At 44.6% G+C, this 18,380-nt stretch overlaps 1 protein-coding gene across 6 annotated transcripts in view; it reads left to right on the top strand.

Annotated features, from left to right (window-relative positions):
- LOC144302944 (uncharacterized) overlaps positions 1 to 18,380 on the top strand; it is a 45,175-nt gene that overhangs the window by 11,112 nt on the left and 15,683 nt on the right. For 4 of the 6 annotated variants that reach the window (XR_013369937.1, XR_013369938.1, XR_013369941.1 and 1 more), the window contains one exon: positions 6,434 to 6,525. Coding sequence is in view for 1 of the 6 variants with exons in the window: in XM_077880492.1 (XP_077736618.1) it covers positions 6,434 to 6,525; positions 16,653 to 16,742 (182 nt within the window). In the remaining 5 variants the exon portion in view is untranslated. Of the gene's footprint in view, positions 1 to 6,433; positions 6,526 to 16,652; positions 17,011 to 18,380 lie in introns of those variants that run through there. The other 2 variants (XR_013369939.1, XM_077880492.1) reach the window with 1 other exon arrangement.

Raw genomic sequence — 18,380 nt, 5'->3', positions numbered from 1 at the left:
AGACAGAAACAAGAACAGTGCATGGTAACTGGGTTGGGTGAAAATGCTGGCAGGACTGCATAATTTAGGGGGAAATAATCCCAACCACTTTGAAAACCAGACCAACAAAAACAGAGACAACCCCTCCGTCTCTAAGTGTTGTCCGAACGTTTAGATAGTCCGATCTTATCTAAGTAACATTTAGATATTTAAAGCTTTAGATTTTCAAAGCTCTGTCCCAGTCACTAATAAAACCTGCAAAAATGTTCTCCACGATCCAAAATATGCTTCCTTTTGCCGGGAGAGACTGATGAGACTGAGTAAAAAGTTGTCGACCATCAATATTGACTTGAAATCCAATTTCCTTTCAAAATTGAGCTTTCCTGATGCCTGGGGGGCTCAGCGGTTGAGCGACCGCCTTCCTCCCAGGGCGCGATCCCAGGGTCCTGGGGTCAAGTCCCGCGTCGGGCCCCCCGCACCGAGCCTGCCTCTCCCTCTGCCTGTGTCTCTGCCTCTCTCTCTCTCTGGGTCTCTCATGAATAAATAAATACAATCTTAAAAACAAAAAAACAAACATTGAGCTTTCTAACCCAAAGTGTTCAACTACTGTTTTATCTTTCTTCCTCATGTCCTCCCTGACATCTTTGGGGGGCAATCCTGCAGTCACTGCGCTGCCCTGTGCGGTTCCGTGTAAACAGGAGGCCGAAGGGCCAAAGGCTGGGGGGCGGGGGGGGGGGGGACGAGGCCCCAGGACACAGTCTCCACCCGGGAGCGCAGCGTGGTGACTCCCGGAGTGACACCACCTGCCCTGACCGGGGCTCCCGCGGGGCAGCAGCAGGGGATTCACGGCCTTTTCCTCCTGCAGAGGCTGGCGGGCTGCCCCCGGCCCTCATCCTTGGAGGAGATCCCACTGGCCAGGGCAGGGAAGAAGACGGAGGGGAGGTGGGGGCCCTGGTGGGAAGGAAGGCTGAGGAATTTGTAGGGGAAGGGAGCTGACCCAGGTGGCGTCTGCCAAGTCGCCAAGTCAAAACCCAGCCCTGGCAAGAAAACTGAGCTTCTCAGACATCCCGTGGGCACCTGCAGGTGTCGTCTGTCGTCTGGTACTCCTGGGGCGTCCTCAGGGGACCGCCTGCCGCGGCCGGTTCCTCGGTCCCCTCTAGGCGGTCGGTGGGGTGCGGGTGCAGGTGAGCCCTGGCGCTCCCCCCCCCCCGCCCCAGCCTCCCCGCCGCGGCCTCCGCGAGGTGCCCGCCGCACCTGCCCCGCCGCCTGCCCAAAATAGAACGTCTGGTCGTGATGGATTAATCCTTGGCTCGCAGCCTGCCGGGCCGGCTCAGCCCACGCGGCCTGCTGGGGCGGGCGGTGGGGACAGGGGGCGCTGGACTGGTTCGCACATTCCCTCTTCTCTCCCGCCCCGGGCCCGCCCCGCCGCTCAGCCCCTGGGTAGACACAGAGAGCGGCCGGCAGGTGCCTGGGGCGGGCCTCCCCGGAGGGTCCTTTGCCTCCTTTTAAGTGGTTCCTGGAACCCTAGGGACAGAGAGCCAAGTTAAGGGAGACTTTTCCTTCCTCTGCTCTCCCTGAGCATTTAACGTCTACTTCTCAGCCTGTTTCTATTTCCATCTCCTCATCTGTAAAATGGGGATAATAATACCTCATAGGGCTAGCGTTCTGATTAAACGGGTATAGTAGATGTAAGGTGACTAGAACTTCACAAATGGACAAATAATGAAGGATTCCTTTATATGAAGCCGCTCAAGTAGCTAAATTCATACAGACAGAAAAATCAGAAAGTAGGGGTGCCTGGGTGGCTCAGTCGATTAAGCGCCTGCCCTTGGCTCAGGTCATGATCCCAGGGGCCTGGGGTCCAGCCCCACATCAGGCTCCCTGCTCAGCAGACAGCCTGCTTCTCCCTCTGTCTCTGCCTTTCCCCTCTGCTCATGATTTCTCTCTCACTCTCTCTTTCTCTCTCAAATAAATAAAATCTTTTTTAAAAAGAAAAGAAAATCAGAAAGTAGAATGGTAGTTTCTAGGGCTTGAGGGGAGAGGGGAAGGGCTGTTAGTGTTTACAACATAGGTACAGAGCTTCAGTTTGGGAAGATGGGAAAAGTTCTGAGGCAGATACAGTGATGGTTGCACAACAATGTGAATGTACTTAGTGCTACTGGACTGTACCTTTAAAAATGGCTAAAATGGTAAATTGTAGGACGCCTGGGTGGGCTCAGCAGTTGAGGTTGAGCGTCCGCCTTCGGCTTAGGTTGTGACCTCGGGGTCCTGGGATTGAGCCCCACATGGGGCTCCCCGCAGGGAGCCTACTTCTCCCTCTGCCTGTGTCTCTGCCTCTCTGTGTGTCTCTCATGAATAAATAAATAAAATCTTTTTTAAAAATGGTAAATTGTGTATATGTTTTACCTCAACAAAACACACACACACACACACACACACACACATGCACTGTGCCAGGTATATAAAGTGCAATGTAATGTTGGCTATTATTATTCTCCCATGATCTATATCATTCCCCACTTGATTTCAAATATGAAGCTTCATTTTTTTTAGTCAAAAAGACTTCTGGCTTGTACATAAGTTTTCCCATCACCTCACTCATAGGCATCTTCAATTTATACACACAGAATGAATGAGTGAATATATGTTGAGCCAGAAAATAGAATAGCCCAAAGCGAATTCTATTGCCCTTGACCCCCCTGACTTACAAAGGAGACAGTGGGTAATCCTGAAGGTAGCCTGGACGAGACACCTGGAAAAGTGCCGGCAGAGTGATGATGACTAGTACTGATTCTGTCGTTGTTTTGGTGAATTGGTTCTGAAGTTTAGGAATAATTAAGGTCAACTTGTGAGAGCTGCTCAGAGACCCACCTCAGGGCCCCTTTGTGTTTGGAGGAGTATTTGGAGGCTGAGTCAACATGGCAGGTACCCAAGCATGTGGGCCCACCCTACGGTGGACTTGGAACTTCATTCAAGATGCCAGTTCCCCAGGACTGACTCTTCAGTAATCCAGCTTTTGGAGGAAGAAGTAGGGAGTCATGCATCCAACCCTTCTCTTTTTTTTTTTTTTAAGATTTTATTTATTTATTCATGAGAGACACAGACAGAGAAAGAGGCAGAGATACAGGCAGAGGGAGAAGCAGGTTCCATGTAGGGAGCCCAATGCGGGACTCGATCCCGGGACTTCAGGATCATGCCCTGGGCTGAAGGCAGGCACTAAACTGCTGAGCCACCCAGGTATCCCCAACATCCAACCCTTCTCTATAAAGTCCATCCTTCCCGTGGGCATGGACTCTCATCTTTTCCCACCATCTCTTATCATCCCATTCAAAGTGAGTAGGGGGGAGAGAGCCAGGGTATGATTTTCACTAAATGTTCCAAACCTAACTATTGTGAGCCATACAACATATAAGACTATACATATATGTATATATCTCCTAGGAATTACCAAAAATAATTCTTTGGAAAGATCCAGAAATGATTGGTTGTAGCTTATAAACAAGGGAAAAAATTGGGGGGAGCAAAATTGGGGTGGAGTGCACGAAAACTCTGGAGTCTCACACAGTAAGCAGGTTATTTTTGTGTGGAATGTTTTCACAAGCTCGTTAGGGTGTGAGGCTTCGTCAGAAAACGATTCACCTTGCAGGAGGCTAAAGTTAATTTTCAGGGACCTTAAACAACCTTTGGCCCTGGCCAGGGAGGCTGGGGAAGGAGGAGGAGATGAATGACACTGGGCAGCAGGAATGAAAAGCCACAGGCAATGATTAAATGGTGGCTGGAAAGGGCAGCAGAGAAAAGAGGAGCCAAGGCTTGAAGGTTAGGAGAGAGCATCAGGGCTGCTGGAAAAGGTTTGGGGAACAAAAATGCATGCTTGGGCGCTGGCTCCGGCCCTCCACCCCCCACATCCGAATCGAATAGCTTCTGCCCCATGCTGACCTCCAGTCTCGCACATTCTGGTCCTCTAAGGCAGATTTTGCTAGAAATTATAGATGAGTCATGGCCTATAAAGGGTGGTACCCTTTGCTCCACCTTGGGAAGGCACATTCCACCGAGTAGGCCCAAAGTGTGTGACAAGTCAGTTCCTTGTCAGCCAGAGACTCTCTTTAGAAGCCTCTCCTGGGGCATCTGCAGGAACGGGGCAGGGCAGTGAGGGGGACGTGGTCGGTGTGAACCTGGCCCGAGCTGCCACCACTGTAGCTCCCTTATGTAAGATCAGATGTGTAGATGCTGCCCTCACAGAGCACCTGGGCCCACTAAGGCTCTCTTCATGCACGCACACACACACACACACACACACACACAGAGCACCTGGGACCAGCTCCCAAAGCCAGGCCCAGGTCTAACAGCACCTTGTTCCGGAGGATGGACCAGCCTGCTAGAAAGAGCAAGCTGCTGTTTTCAGCAACGGGACTGAGATATGTTGTCCACATACACTTTGCAAGCAGATAGAAACCTGACATGAAAACAAATGCACAAAAAAAAAGAAAAGAAAAGAAAAAAGAAAGAAAAGAAAACAAATTCACATAAAGGTATTTAACACTCACACTGAAGTGCAGAGAGGCAAATTGGCTCGGCGCCCAGAAAATCAAGAAGCAGTCGTTTCTAAACCCAACTCCGCTGCTGGTGACCTTGAGCCAATCACTCAACCTCTCCGTTTCTCAATTTCTTTAAGTGTAAATCAGAAGCTATGGTTCTGACCAGCTAATCAGCTGTGCCAAGGATAACTGGAGGTGAAGGGGAAGGAGGGAGAGAGAGAGAGAGAGAGAGAGAGGGAGAGAGAGAGAGAGAGAGAGAGAGAGAGAGAGAGAGAATGCTAGTGGAATTCTTTGCCTGTGCATACAAAGTAACAAGTGTTAAGAAACACAAGAAAGCCCTTGTAGTGACACTCGGATGTGGATGTGCGTGTTGCAATTGCACGTCCCCACCCCATACATTTGGGCAAAGTGTTCTCACTAACCCAAGCTGACATACAACTACTCACTGGCCTGAGTGCCCCGTAGCCGGGGCCTGTCCCAGTAGCCGTGGTGTGATGACCTAGAGCTTACAACCTCATGGCCCCCGGTAGTTCCTAACCTGACGTGCTGACTGCTCAGGTAAATCTTAGAGTGGTTCGCCATGTGGAATAATGGAATAAGGGTCCTGCTTCATCACTCACAGACATTTATACATCAGGCTTCTCGCTGTGCTCGGGTTTCTCAAGAGATTTTGCTCTCCTCGTATCCCCCCAACTATAGTCTCTATGTAAAAAATAAAAACGTCACCATTTTAGTCATCTACACTTGATTTAGCTAAGAGCCGATCACTTTGGGATTTGGATCTGGAAGTATTTGATTACTCTGTGCTTGTCAGAGGCAAAAATAATGGTTTCTCATGAGCGTTGATATTCTGTTCAAGGAGACTGAATTACAAACCAGTTTTCACTCATTCCAAGAAAACCACATTGGCTATGAACCTCTTTTTATGACTTCTGTATTTAACTCTTTGTGACAGTGGGGTGAGAGTTAGGCTGAAGGAGGTGAACCACCTATAACATTCTCTCAGGGAATGGGATGAAGGGTGTCACTGATACACAGCCGTCACCTGTGTTTGGTAACAGCCAGTTTGTTTAGACAACGAGACCTCGGCTGTTGCTCAGTCCTCTGTGGAAAGACTCATGTGATACCTTTCTATTTTATCTAGAATCTGTGCTCCAAGACTAAGCAGCAAGTTGCTTAGAAATGAAACAAATGAATTTCTCTTTAGCCAACGCAGTGATTCTCATTGACTTGAATACTCTGCACGTCTGTTATTTTCTGCAGCATTTCAATATAGATGTCTAACAAGGTGACCAGAAATAATAAGCTCCTGACATTTCCCTCCCCCTCTCAAACAGAACCTAATTATTCCCTGACACCAGCTCTCCTTGTCAGGAGAGTCCCGCAGAGCCTTAGAAGCAGGGACATTTTAGCCTTTGCAGATTAGCAGAGCGGAGGAATTTGTACGAGTAGCTTTAAAATAGCTGAGGTGTCAAACAGGGGTCAGTTTTCACGTAGGACATTTATGGTGAAGAGTCTGCTAAGTAACTCACATTGCTTAGAGCATTTATTTATAGTAAATTAACTATTGCAAAGCTTGGTGTCAATTTATTTCAGGGGCTGTAGGGAAGTCAACCCCCCCCCCCCAACACACACACACCCAACACACACACATGTGAGATCCAGACAGGGACTTGAATATCAGTTCTACAGGTTTATTCTACCCTCTAATTATGATTAAGAGGAATTGTCAGACCCTAATAGCTGAAGACTTGATGTGAAGACAAGGTTTCTTGCTTACAAAGGGGAATTTTCATTAGCCATGTTTGCAGGTTCGTACCTCGCTCCACATTGCTCGGCCCCACCCGGTGTAGCAAAGGCTGTTTTGCCAGTTCTGTTTCTGGGCCTCTTAGTTCTCCTCTACTCACTTTTCTTCCCAGATCATCCTAAGACCCAGAGAGGTTTTCCCAAGACCCAGAGCTCTCCTGTGGAACTGGGGCTGAAAACAAGCATGATCCACAGCATATCAGAGGTTAGTGAAGAGCCCTTTTACATGTTAAAGGAGAAGCCTGGAAAAGGTGAAACCTGAAAGAATGACCTCTTTAATGCTGGAATTGCAGGGTCCTTGGCAGGATGTGGATGGGAGAGGTTGTGATTGTTTTGGAGGAAGGGGTATCTTTCCAGTGCCCTTCAAGACACATCACATATGTCACCTTCTAATGTTAGAAAGCCACTTCTTGGGGCACCTGGGTGGCTCAGTGGTTGAGCTGAGTGCCTTTGGCTCAGGGCATGATCCTGGGGTCCCGGGATCAAGTCCCCCATCGGGCTCCCCGCAGGGAGTCTGCTTCTCCTCCTGCCTGTATCTCCACCTCTGTCTCTGTGTCTCTCGTGAATGAATGAATGAATGAATGAATGAATAAATAAATAAATAAATAAATAAATAAATAAAAAGCCACTGCTTGGCCATTCAAAAGAAATAAGTTATTTGAGCAAACTAGATTCAGTCCCACATTGCTTGATTTTTTATTCCCAGAGCTGTTCGTATGTTTATTGTAACATGTTTAGTGGTAAACACTGGTTTTAACAACAAGTTGTCTAACCAACCTTTTGAAGGTTCCCGGCAGATCTGCTCCATGCACCCCATTTCTGCTCTTCTTAAACCCTTTCCTAATCCAGCCCTCCAGGAAACCCACCTGTCCTCTCTGTCCTATCACTGCCACCCCCAGAGGTATGGATTTAAATGGTTACGTACTTGTGTCAAAGGGGGGACGTACGTGAGTCCCCTCAGCACAGTGACCTGCAGGCAGAAACTGCTCACATGCCAGGGCCTGCGGAACAGCAGGACCTTGCTCTGGAAGAGAGGGGACAGTGTGGTTACTGGGCAGGGCTGCAGGGCAGCAAGCACCATGTGCTTCCCGGTCTCCATGCAAGTGGCTCTGGCAGTGGGTCAGGGCAGGGACGGCTGGAGGCAGCGGGGCACGTCTGTTCACCAGCTCTACACCCCTTGAGCCACAGAAATAGTTCAGTCATGAAGAAATATATGCTGCTTCACACACGTGGCTTCCCCCACCCGCTTGCAAAGAGAAAGAAATGATTGCTATGCATTTGTCACTTTTCTAGTTAGAGCTAGCTTTTATTACCGGCCAAACCCAGGGAGGGTGGTAAGGTGATGGAGAACAAGGTCTAAGGTGGGAATTAATCCATGTTGCTGAACACATTTTATGCACTATTGGCCTGAGAAATGACTGCCAGTCATCAGACTCTCATTGGAAGGGTTTTGGTGGATGCGGCCTTTCCAACCTGCCTGCAACACAATTCCCTTCCCCTGGAGTCCTTGTTTGAATGAGCTCAAACAGCCCCTGTGGATTTTTGCTGATGGGTTAACTCTGTCTCACTGACCTCATTGTCCTTCACTTTCCTTCTCACATAATTGACATTTCCTTAACATCACAGACATAGCAAAACTTGAAGAGCATTGATTGTTGTTATTATGTGTGTCTTGGTTATCTGTAGCCGTCTTCATGGGGTCCCCTATGATGCAAGTCTGGGTCAGCCTCTGTTCTTCTATGACATATATTTTTTAAGATTTTATTTATTTATTCATGAGAGAGAGAGAGAGAGAGAGGCAGAGACACAAAAGAGGGAGAAGCAAGCTCCATGCAGGGAACTGCATATGGGACTTGATCCTGGGACCCCAGAATCATGACCTGAGCTGAAGGCAGATGCTCAATCACTGAGCCACCCAGGTGCCCCTGTCCTCCTGTGAGATTTGAGAACCTCTTCTACTTTTCTCTCCCAGTTGCCCCAAGCCTGAGATGAGGGTGATATTTATCTCCCTCTCTCACGGATATTGTCAGGAGGGAGGGTAGGAAGTGAGGAAGTGCTGAGGCTGCAACACGAAGGCCCTCCAAAAGGGTGACATGGGTTGCCAGGGGAAAGTCACTTTGGCTGGGAGACATGCCGTGGCTTTAATCCCACCTATGAAGCCTCTTCCAAGGCAGGAGGGATCAAGCAGGCTGGAATTGGCTGTGGTGTGGAAGTGGTCCTGTTATCACACAAGCTGTATTGTTGGTGTATTTACCCCCATGTTGTTTTCTCCTCCCTGGGTTTCCAGTCCCCTGGAGGTGCTCAACAAGGACGGTAAATAATCGAACGACTGGCTGAATGAAAGTATCCTTTTTTGGACTTCAAGTGTAGGGTCATATATTCAGTGGCCACTCAGTAAGTGCTTGATTGATGATGTTCTACTTCAACTCATTTTATGTACAGAACCTAGAGCCTGGTGTTGACTGCTTTGGCATTGCATTGTCCTTAAGATGAATGAGGGGTGATGCTCAGGGCTGCCCACATCAACACCCTACTAGCAATGAAGTTACCGATATCTATGCAGGGCAGTGAAAGGCAGTGGCACTCTGTGACTTCACTCAGGAGGCCCAAAAGCTCTAGGAAGTACCAAGAAGTCACTGTTGACTCCAAAAGAACAAATGGATCCATCCTTCGAGCTTATCATCGAGCAAAAAGCCAGACACACAGCCATATCTAGCTATGCCACCCCGACACCTTCGCCAAGATCTGGCATTTTAGTGCTTATCCAGAAAACCCAGAACCATGTTTAGCATTTTGTCCTAAGTCTCTGGGCTGCACAGCAAAGTGAGTACATCTTATCTACTGCATGGCTCCAGGTTCCCCAATGCCTATGTGGGGCAGAAGATACAGGGACGTGTGCCACTCATGAGCTTTCTCTGGATGATGCAGAGATGTGCTTCATCCTTGGTCCTATCTCATGTGCAAGTTGTCACACGTGTATGATCAAGAGTGTGCCAAGGAGGTCCTTTTACATGTGCTATGTCATGTCCATGTGGAATTGCAAGTATAGCCATGTTGCACCTGGTTTTCATTTGACAAAAATTAATTGTAGGCAAATGAGTATCCAAGGGGTAATTATTCTGGTTGCTGATAAATTTACCAGTCTCGGTATCTGCTGAGGTGAGTGAGAACTGATCACAGAAGTAAGAATTGGAGCAAACAGAAAGGAGTAGCATTTAGGGCTTTATAATGAAATGAAGAGGAAGAGAGAATATTGAAACTATGACCAAGGTGATGGGAAACCAGGGCTAGATTCACCTAGAGTGGTGTGCACCTTAGTATCATGATTCCTGAAAGCTTAAGAATGTTAGTTTTGATCACCAGCCATTGGAATAGATGTTTTATGACCTCTTATGAAGGCGTCCTCAGGCTATTCCTCTTCCCAGCAAGGTGAGCACAGCTTGCCTGCATCTCTGAGTTGTGATAGGTGTAAAGCCTAGCTTGTAAATGCTTCATAGGAACAAATAATATCAAATTACTGAAATAGTAGTGCGTTGACCAAAAGCGTCTCCCACACCCTCTGCTCCATCTGCTAAATTTGCCCAGGGCATTGCACAGTTCAGCATTTAGAACACTCTAACTGTTTGAAGGGAAAGTGACCTTCCCCTCAGGTTGGAGAACCTTGTGCTGTGACCTAATGAGGACATTCCCTTTAGATCTGAGAGCCAGGAGCCTTTTCTCCTCTGGAACGCGATGTTCTCTTGATGTCTGCTGACCAGCTTGGCTATCCCACTCTTGTGCATGCCTTCACGTAGAATGACCCATCAACAATAGAATTTTATTCACTTTTCATATGTGCCTGAATGATAAAGACAATAATTCTATAGCTATAGCTGAAAATCAGCCTCACTGTTAATGTATATATCCTGTGATGCAACTATGCCCCTCTTTTCTCATTGAGCTTATTAAGTAAGTGTCTGAGGGTGAAACAAGGCCTTTTCCTGCTGTAGGTCACTGCCTCTCACTTCCTTAACGCTACCCCAAGCACTACTGGGTGGGCAACTCTACCACCACCTCCAGCCCAGGTTGCTTAGAAGAGCCTTCTTTCCTTCCCTGCCTTCTCCTCGGCCTTCCATGTTAACCACGCCTTTGGTCACCTGCTCCTCTATTACCAAAGAAACTTCAGTGATCCCCACTGACTGCTGACCAAGTCCAAACTCCGGAGCCTGACATTTAAAAGTCTTCCTAATAAATCCCCAACTGCCCTTACTAGGCTGATGTCCATTTATAGACTATTTAGGCCCCATGCTACCGTCAGAGAAACTTACAATTTCCAAATACACGTTATACTTTTATGGTTCACACTCACCTAATTCTCCACTTCCTTTCCACCTCCTGAGGTCCTCCTCAGTCCTTGAGGCTGAGTTCATGTGTTCCTTTCCCACCAACCCTTCCTGATTGTCCCAGCTGTAGGAAAGTACTCCCTCATCTAAATTCCTTGTTATTGCCTTTGTTTTCATTTAAGCTTTAAGACATAACTTACACAGGTATTACATGTTCGTGGTGGAAAATTTTTAAAAGTGAAACATGAAAGTAAAATCAATTCACATCTTTATGCCCCAAAGATAACTTCATCTCAGTAGAACATTCTGTAATGTCCACTTCCAGATTTTTCCCACATACATATGCACATTTCAGATATTCTTTGTCACCTAAGTGGTCATTCTTGGGTATTGTTTTGAATTGTAGCTCTTATAGATATGCAATGCAGTCTATACCACCCTGTAACTCCTCATAGGCCACAATTCTTTTTATTTCCCACAGCACTGAGGATAGTTATGTAAATGTTTGTTGAAAATCAGAATGAATTAATATATTTCCCTGAACACCTGGGGAGCTCCAAATAAACATTACCCACTGGCAATTAGGAGCCATCATAAAAAATAATTTATTTGATGTGCTACTTTTATTAGTTAATTGTAATTTTTTTTTTTGAGAGGGAGAGAGAGAGAGAGAGCATGAGCAGTGGGTGAGCGGGAGAGAGAGAAGAGAGAATCTTAAGCAGACACCATGCCCAGTGCAGAGCCCAACACAGGGCTTGATCTCATGACCCTGAGATCTTGACCTGAGCCAAAATCAAGAGGGAGATGCTTGGGATGCTTGGGTAGCTCAGGGATTGAGCATCTGCCTTCAGCTCAGAGCATGATCCCGGGGTCCTGTTTCTCCCTCTGCCTATGTCTCTGCCTCTCTGGGTCTCTCATGAATAAATAAATAAAATCTTAAAAAAAAAAAGTCAGATGCTTAACTGAGTGAGTCACTCAGGTGCCTTTTTTTAAATTAATTAACTGTGATGAAATATTCAGGTTTTGAACTCCGTAAGGTCTTGAGAGTCAACAACCTAAGTCAAACAATAGTCTGAGTTAATTGCTAGGTACTTACTGGATTCACAGTCTACCACTCTTAGCTTCTTTCTAATTTTTTTTATTTCTAAATTTTTTATTGATATGTAATTGACATATAATATTATATTAGTTTCAGGTGTACAACATAGTGATTTGACAATTATAAACATTACTCATTGCTCACCCTAGTAAGTGTAGTTACCATCTGTCACCATACAACATTGTTACAATATTATTGACCATATTGCCTATGCTGTACTTTCATCTCTGTGGGTTATTCATTTTTCAAGTGGAAATTTGTCCCTCTTAATTCTCATCCTTTCCCCTGTGGCAACCACCAATTCTCTGTGTCCATGAGTCTCTTTCTATGTTTTGTTGTTGTGGTTGTTTGTTTTGGTCTTTAGATTCCACATAAGTGAAATCTTATGGTATTTGTCTTTCTCCATCTAATTTTAATTAGCATGATATGTTCTAGGTCCATCCATGTTGTCACACATGGCAAGAACTAATTTGTTTTATGGCTGAGTAATATTCCATTGTCTAGATATAACACCTCTTCTTTATCCATTCATCTGTTGATGGACACTTAGACTGCTTCCATATCTTGGCTATTATAAATAATATTACAATAAACATACGAGTGCATATATCTTTTCAAGTTAGTGGTTTTGTTTTCTTTGGGTAAATACTCAGAAGTGGAGTTGCTGGATCTTGTGGTACTTTTATTTTTAGTTTTCTGAAGACTCTCTTTATTGCTCCATAGTCGTTGCACCAATCTACACTTCCACCAACAGCATATGAGAGTTCCTTTTTTCCCCATGTCCTTGCCAACACTTGTACCTCTTGTATTTTTGATACAGACATTCTGATCGATTTGAGATGATGTCTTATGGTGGTTTTGATTTGTATTTTCCTGATGATTAGTAATGATGCCACTCTTAGTTTCTTAACAGAAGTAAGTGAGGGAAGAGGTAAGAGATATAGAGTCTTGGGTAAGAATAGCTTCTGGAAACTCTTGTTCCTAGTCCAGCTCTTTATGTCTCAAATAAGGTGCACTCTCCCATCTCCAGACCTTCTATAATCTGTCCTCAATATACGGTTTTTAGTTGAGAAACTAAAGGTTACAAATATCTCAATGCTCGCAGTTTAAAAATACTTATCTGGCCTTAGTTTTGCCTTCTTCCTGTGCCCTCAAAAAGCCAGTTCTTTTAGCCTAGCTCTAAAGGAAATTCCCAAATCCTGTGAAGTTAGTGTGGTTGCCATGTGTTTATTTAGAAAATATCTTCACAAGAGTGGAATGGCTATTCAAAAGCCAAGCTGCCCAGTTCAATTTTTCATATGACTCATGTGGCAAAAGTTGAACTGACCTGCGGGCACCAGCAACCCAGAGCAAGGCTGGCAGGTGAGGCACCACTCTGGTATTGGATTGAATGGGTGAAGTGATGTTGTCATATCCCTTTTTAAGGAGCTGTGGGAAAGGGAACAAATGTGGCTTCCAGAGCCACTGCAAGCATTCCTTAAGAAGTGGGGGACAATTCTATTATAGGATCATTTGTAGTCTGGCAATGCAAATTGAAAAAAGAAAGTCTGAGATTCATATACTATGAAGATGCTGATAGATTGTTTTGTTGTCCTTGTTGCTATCATGTTTATTTGCTTTGAAAATAATATTTTTTTAAACCAATTTAAAGTAAAGTGCAGAAAAAAGAGCAATTATGACTTATTTAGAGAAATGTATGTTTATGAAGAGAAAGAAAGGGAATAAATGTCTCATCATTTTAGAGGCATATCTTATAGAGACATTATTTTTTAAAAATCCAGTAAGTGTTAAGTAAAGTTCAAAATAACCAAATGAGAAACACCCAGCTACTTGGGGAAACACTCTGATAGTAGTGATTTCTTGGGCAAATGGAAATAGATTTTAATGGATCTCAGCCACAGATACTGGGCTGTGTTTTATCTGAGCAATTCTGCAAAAGTTGAACATACGCTGTGGGAAATCACAATCGATGCATTTTCCCAGATAAGTTAGCTCCTATCAAGGAATGGTACCTCTTTCTCCAGGAAAGGATGATGACGATGAGAGATTTCCTCTTCAGGGGCATGATGGTCAGGAGGCTGTGTTTTCTGGAAATGAGTTCACACAATGAGACCTTCTGTTCCCATTCATTAGTCTTCTAATATTAGGTAGCAGCTGTCTCCAAGGCATTTAGTGTTATTATGTGTGTCTTGGTTATCTGTGACCATCTTCATGGGATCCCATGTGATGTAACCCATGGAGCCCAGAAGGCTGTTTCAGCCTAGGTCCTTCTGTGAGATTTGAGAACCTCTTCTACTTTTCTCTCCCAGTTGCCCCAAGCCTGAGATGAGGGTGATATTTATCTCTCTCTCTCACGGATATTGTCAGGAGGGAGGGTAGGAAGTGAGGAAGTGCTGAGGCTGCAACACGAAGGCCCTCCAAAAGGGTGACATGGGTTGCCAGGGGAAAGTCACTTTGGCTGGGAGACATGCCGTGGCTTTAATCCCACCTATGAAGCCTCTTCCAAGGCAGGAGGGATCAAGCAGGCTGGAATTGGCTGTGGTGTGGAAGTGGTCCTGTTATCACACAAGCTGTACTGTTGGTATATTTATCCCCATGTTGTTTTTCTCCTCCCTGGGTTTCCAGTCCCCTGGAGGTGCCCAACAAGGACTTGGTAAATAATCGAACGACTGGCTGAATGAAAGTATCTTTTTTTGGACTTCAAGTGTAGGGTCATATATTCAGTGACCACTCAGTAAGTGCTTGATTGATGATGTTCTACTTCAACTCATTTTATGTACAGAACCTAGAGCCTGGTGTTGACTGCTTTGGCATTGCATTGTCCTTAAGATGAATGAGGGGTGGTGCTCACAATGGTATAGTACTAGCAATGAGGGTACAGATGTCTATGCTGTGAAAGGCAGTGGCATTGTGTGGGTTCCCTTGGGAATAATGAAGAGCCTGGTTATGGGTCTTTCTTCCACATTTCTCTGGTTTAAGTCTTGAGCTTTGCAGTGAAGAGCTCTTTGAAAAACTAGTCACTAGGAGACAGTCAGACTTAATAAGTCCTGTTGAAATCTGTGAGGATTCTGCTTCATAATGACCATGTTCATATGATGACAAAGAAGCCCCCTTAGATAAGAGCTAATGACTCTGAGCAAATGAGTTAATTACTAAGTAAGCAACACAGTTGGAGGAGAGATGGGAAAGTCTGACGCCTAGTGGTCACCAGGGAGGCCTGGAACTAACCACACGTGATTCAGGAAGAAAATGTCTCAACAGCACCTCTGAATCCTAGATTTGGATGTGACTTAAAGAGAACCATTTCCAGCTTTAAAGAAAAAAAAAAAAAACTGTTTTAAGACACCAGATCTGAAAGCCTGTCTGTATCCTGACCATTGGCCTTTACAATGGGGTTGGTTAAAGTGGTGGTGGAAAGGTTTGATTACCAGAGAATAAAAAGTCCCATGAAGGAAACTCTAGAGCTTATAACATCAGAGGCAGGATGGCTCTATATAAGGTTGCAGATACCATCCTCTAATTCAAAGAAAAACTGAGGAGAGAGGCCCTTGAGTTCAGAAATCACCCACCTTCCTTCCACCCTCAGTTTGTCTATAAAAATAGTGGACTTTGGGGAATCCCTGGGTGGCGCAGCGGTTTAGCGCCTGCCTTTGGCCCAGGGCGTGATCCTGGAGACCCGGGATCGAATCCCACGTCGGGGTCCCCATGCATGGAGCCTGCTTCTCCCTCTGCCTATGTCTCTGTCTCTGCTTCTCTCTCTCTCTCTCTGTGTGACTATCATAAATAAGTAAAAATTAAAAAAAATAGTGGACTTTGGTTTGACTGATTTTAATGGATCTCTCTATGTCTAGAACATTTTAATTAACAGAAGGATATGTGAGCACCTCAGTGAGTAAATGAATTATCTATTCCCTGAGAACCTTCCTGGAAGGTAATTTAGCTATAGTTGACAAAGGAGTTTAAAAGCTCAAAAACCTTTTACTCCAAAGTCTAGAAATATGTCCTAAGAAAATGACCAAACAAACAAGTACTGAAAGATGTATCAGAGAGTTGTTCATTGTAAAAATTCTTAAAAACAATCTAAATGTCTATCAATAAGGAACAGGTGAACTAAATCAAGTAACTCCATATAATGGAATACTATGGAGAATTTTTTAAGGTTTAAAGTAGGTCTATATATTTTAACATTATAAGATGTTGGGATCCTGGGTGGCGCAGCGGTTTGGCACCTGCCTTTGGCCCAGGGCGCAATCCTGGAGACCCGGGATCGAGTCCCATGTCGGGCTCCCAGTGCATGGAGTCTGCTTCTCCCTCTGCCTGTGTCTCTGCCTCTCTCTCTCTCTCTCTGTGACTATCATAAATAAATAAAAATTTAAAAAAATTAAAAAAAACATTATAAGATGTTAAGAATATCTTGATAAAAGCAAGCTACAGGACATGATCTTTTTAAAATGAACAATGAAATGTCTGCAAATCTCAGCACAGGATAGTGGGATCATTTGCGTGATGTTTTCCATTTTATGCTTTTTTGTATTGTCTGATTTAATTTTGGCAACGAGTATATATAACTTCACAATAAAATAATCAAGGATAAATCATCTGAAAATATTCATTCCTATCATTTGATCACCAAGAAGAGGAAGAAATAAGAGGAGATAAAAGATGAAACTGTTCAGCTTTATGCTAACAGTTATGCTAACATGTGACCTTTATGCTAACATGTGACCTCCTGCCTGATAAGGCACTTTTATTTACTTATGTTATTTGTTCTTCCTACTGAAGTGCTTTAAATTTTGAAAATATTTTACCAAAGCAAGCAGGGCAAACCACAAGATTTGTCTTCATGTGATAGATGAACAGGTACAACACTGAATTCAAGACTGTCCACTCTTTTGCTGTTCTGTTTTTAAGGGAATTGTGATCCTGTTCTCAGGAACAGAGGATGACCAGAAGCCAACTATGAATCCTTGGAAAAGGAAAGAGGAGAATACCACCCACTGAAAATAAGTCGACTCCATCCTCACTCTCTTTCAGTTGGATCTTACAACTACAGATAAAGTGGTTCCTATAGCTCTCTCTGCCCAATAGAACCAAGGATATCTTTTACTTATACTTTTAGTGCCAGACAGAGCTTCGGTCCCCAAGTCCCTCTCACCAGGAGATGACAGTTGGGTGGAGGTGGTAATAAACAGAGAAGAGGACCTGAGTCTCAATGTGAGGAGAGGGGTCTGTATGTGAATGTGCCTCCTAGATGAGTGTGATCATGACGTGGAAAGTGATGACCATGGTGGGAAATGAGGAAATGGAGATATAGCCAAAGCCCAGTATAGACCATCTCAAAGAGTTAGAAACAAGAGTATTACAATGGCCATCCAGGGAAGATTGAGGCCCAGTTAGCTCTTTGCCTGGCAAGAACTGTACAAGAGAGCCAAAGTGGGTCTTCTGTTGTTCAACAGCTCTTCTGTGCTGGGACCTGCCCTTCCCATGCACTTTTTCAGAAGCCCCATGTGCTCTTACAAGGCAGCTAATAAATCTGAAACATATGTAAATCCATTTTACAGATGAAGAGACCAAGGCTCAGAAAAATTTACCCCAAGTTCTCCAAAATAACACTTGTCTCTTCTCACTACCCAACTCCATTCCTGGCTATATTATAAACTCCTCTAGTGAAGGGCCTATGTCCTATGGATCCTTGAAACTTTGAGCCCAATGCTTCAAAGTCACTACTTCAACCTAAATCAACTTTTGAACTTATGGCTTGAGTCAGTTATCAGCAGCCACATCCTCAGCAGTGAATAGTTATTGGATGAAATGAGAGGCAATTTATAATGAGCTTGGCTTCTGAAATAAGAATTCTGGCTCCAGCCCTTACTAGTTATCCAGATTGGTGCAGATTATTTAACCACTCTGCCTCTCCATTTCCTTAGCTGAAAAATGAGGAAAGGAACCAACTACCTACCGTATGAAGTTGTCATGAGGAGTCAGTGGGTTAACATCCATGAAGTACCCAACACAGTCTAGTCCACATCCATAAACATGAGCCATCCTTATTGTCATTACTGTGTTTTTAATTCTTAGCATTTCACATGCATCGCCTCACTGAACCCTTGCAATAAATCTATTCCAATAAGGAAGCTAAGGCTCTAGAAGTTAAACAACCAACCAAACAGAAGGGACTAACCAGTGGAAGGGCAGGAATTCCAACTCAGGTCTGACTCCAGATGCCACCCTCTCCTGCTTTCTCAAGTTGCCTACCAAGAGGCAACTGACCAAGACAAGATAGTGTGGATTAGGACGGACTATTGAATTTGCTCTGTGTGCTGTAACAGGAATATTTGTGTTTCAGAGTATGTTCTTACATGAATATACTCAGGCTTGTTCTTGAGGCTAGTATTATGTGGTACATTTTTAAAATGCTGCGTAAGTCAGAACTTTTTTAATCCAAGTGACAGCATCCACTTTATTGGCTCATATAAATGCAATTAAGTGGAATGTCCAAGGATAGATCTCCCCTACCTTCAAGTGTGACTTGATCCAAGTGTTCAAAGTAATACCACCACGAATATTTCTCTCTCCATAGATGAGCTATCTTTCCAACTCTGCTGGCTTCTTTTTCATTCAGTCTTTACTTTCTTAGAG

Source organism: Canis aureus, chromosome 32, assembly GCF_053574225.1.
Source record: "Canis aureus isolate CA01 chromosome 32, VMU_Caureus_v.1.0, whole genome shotgun sequence".
In the NCBI taxonomy this organism is placed as follows: domain Eukaryota; kingdom Metazoa; phylum Chordata; class Mammalia; order Carnivora; family Canidae; genus Canis; species Canis aureus.
Note: the sequence above shows the minus strand (reverse complement) of the source record. Positions and strands in the feature narration are given on the sequence as shown.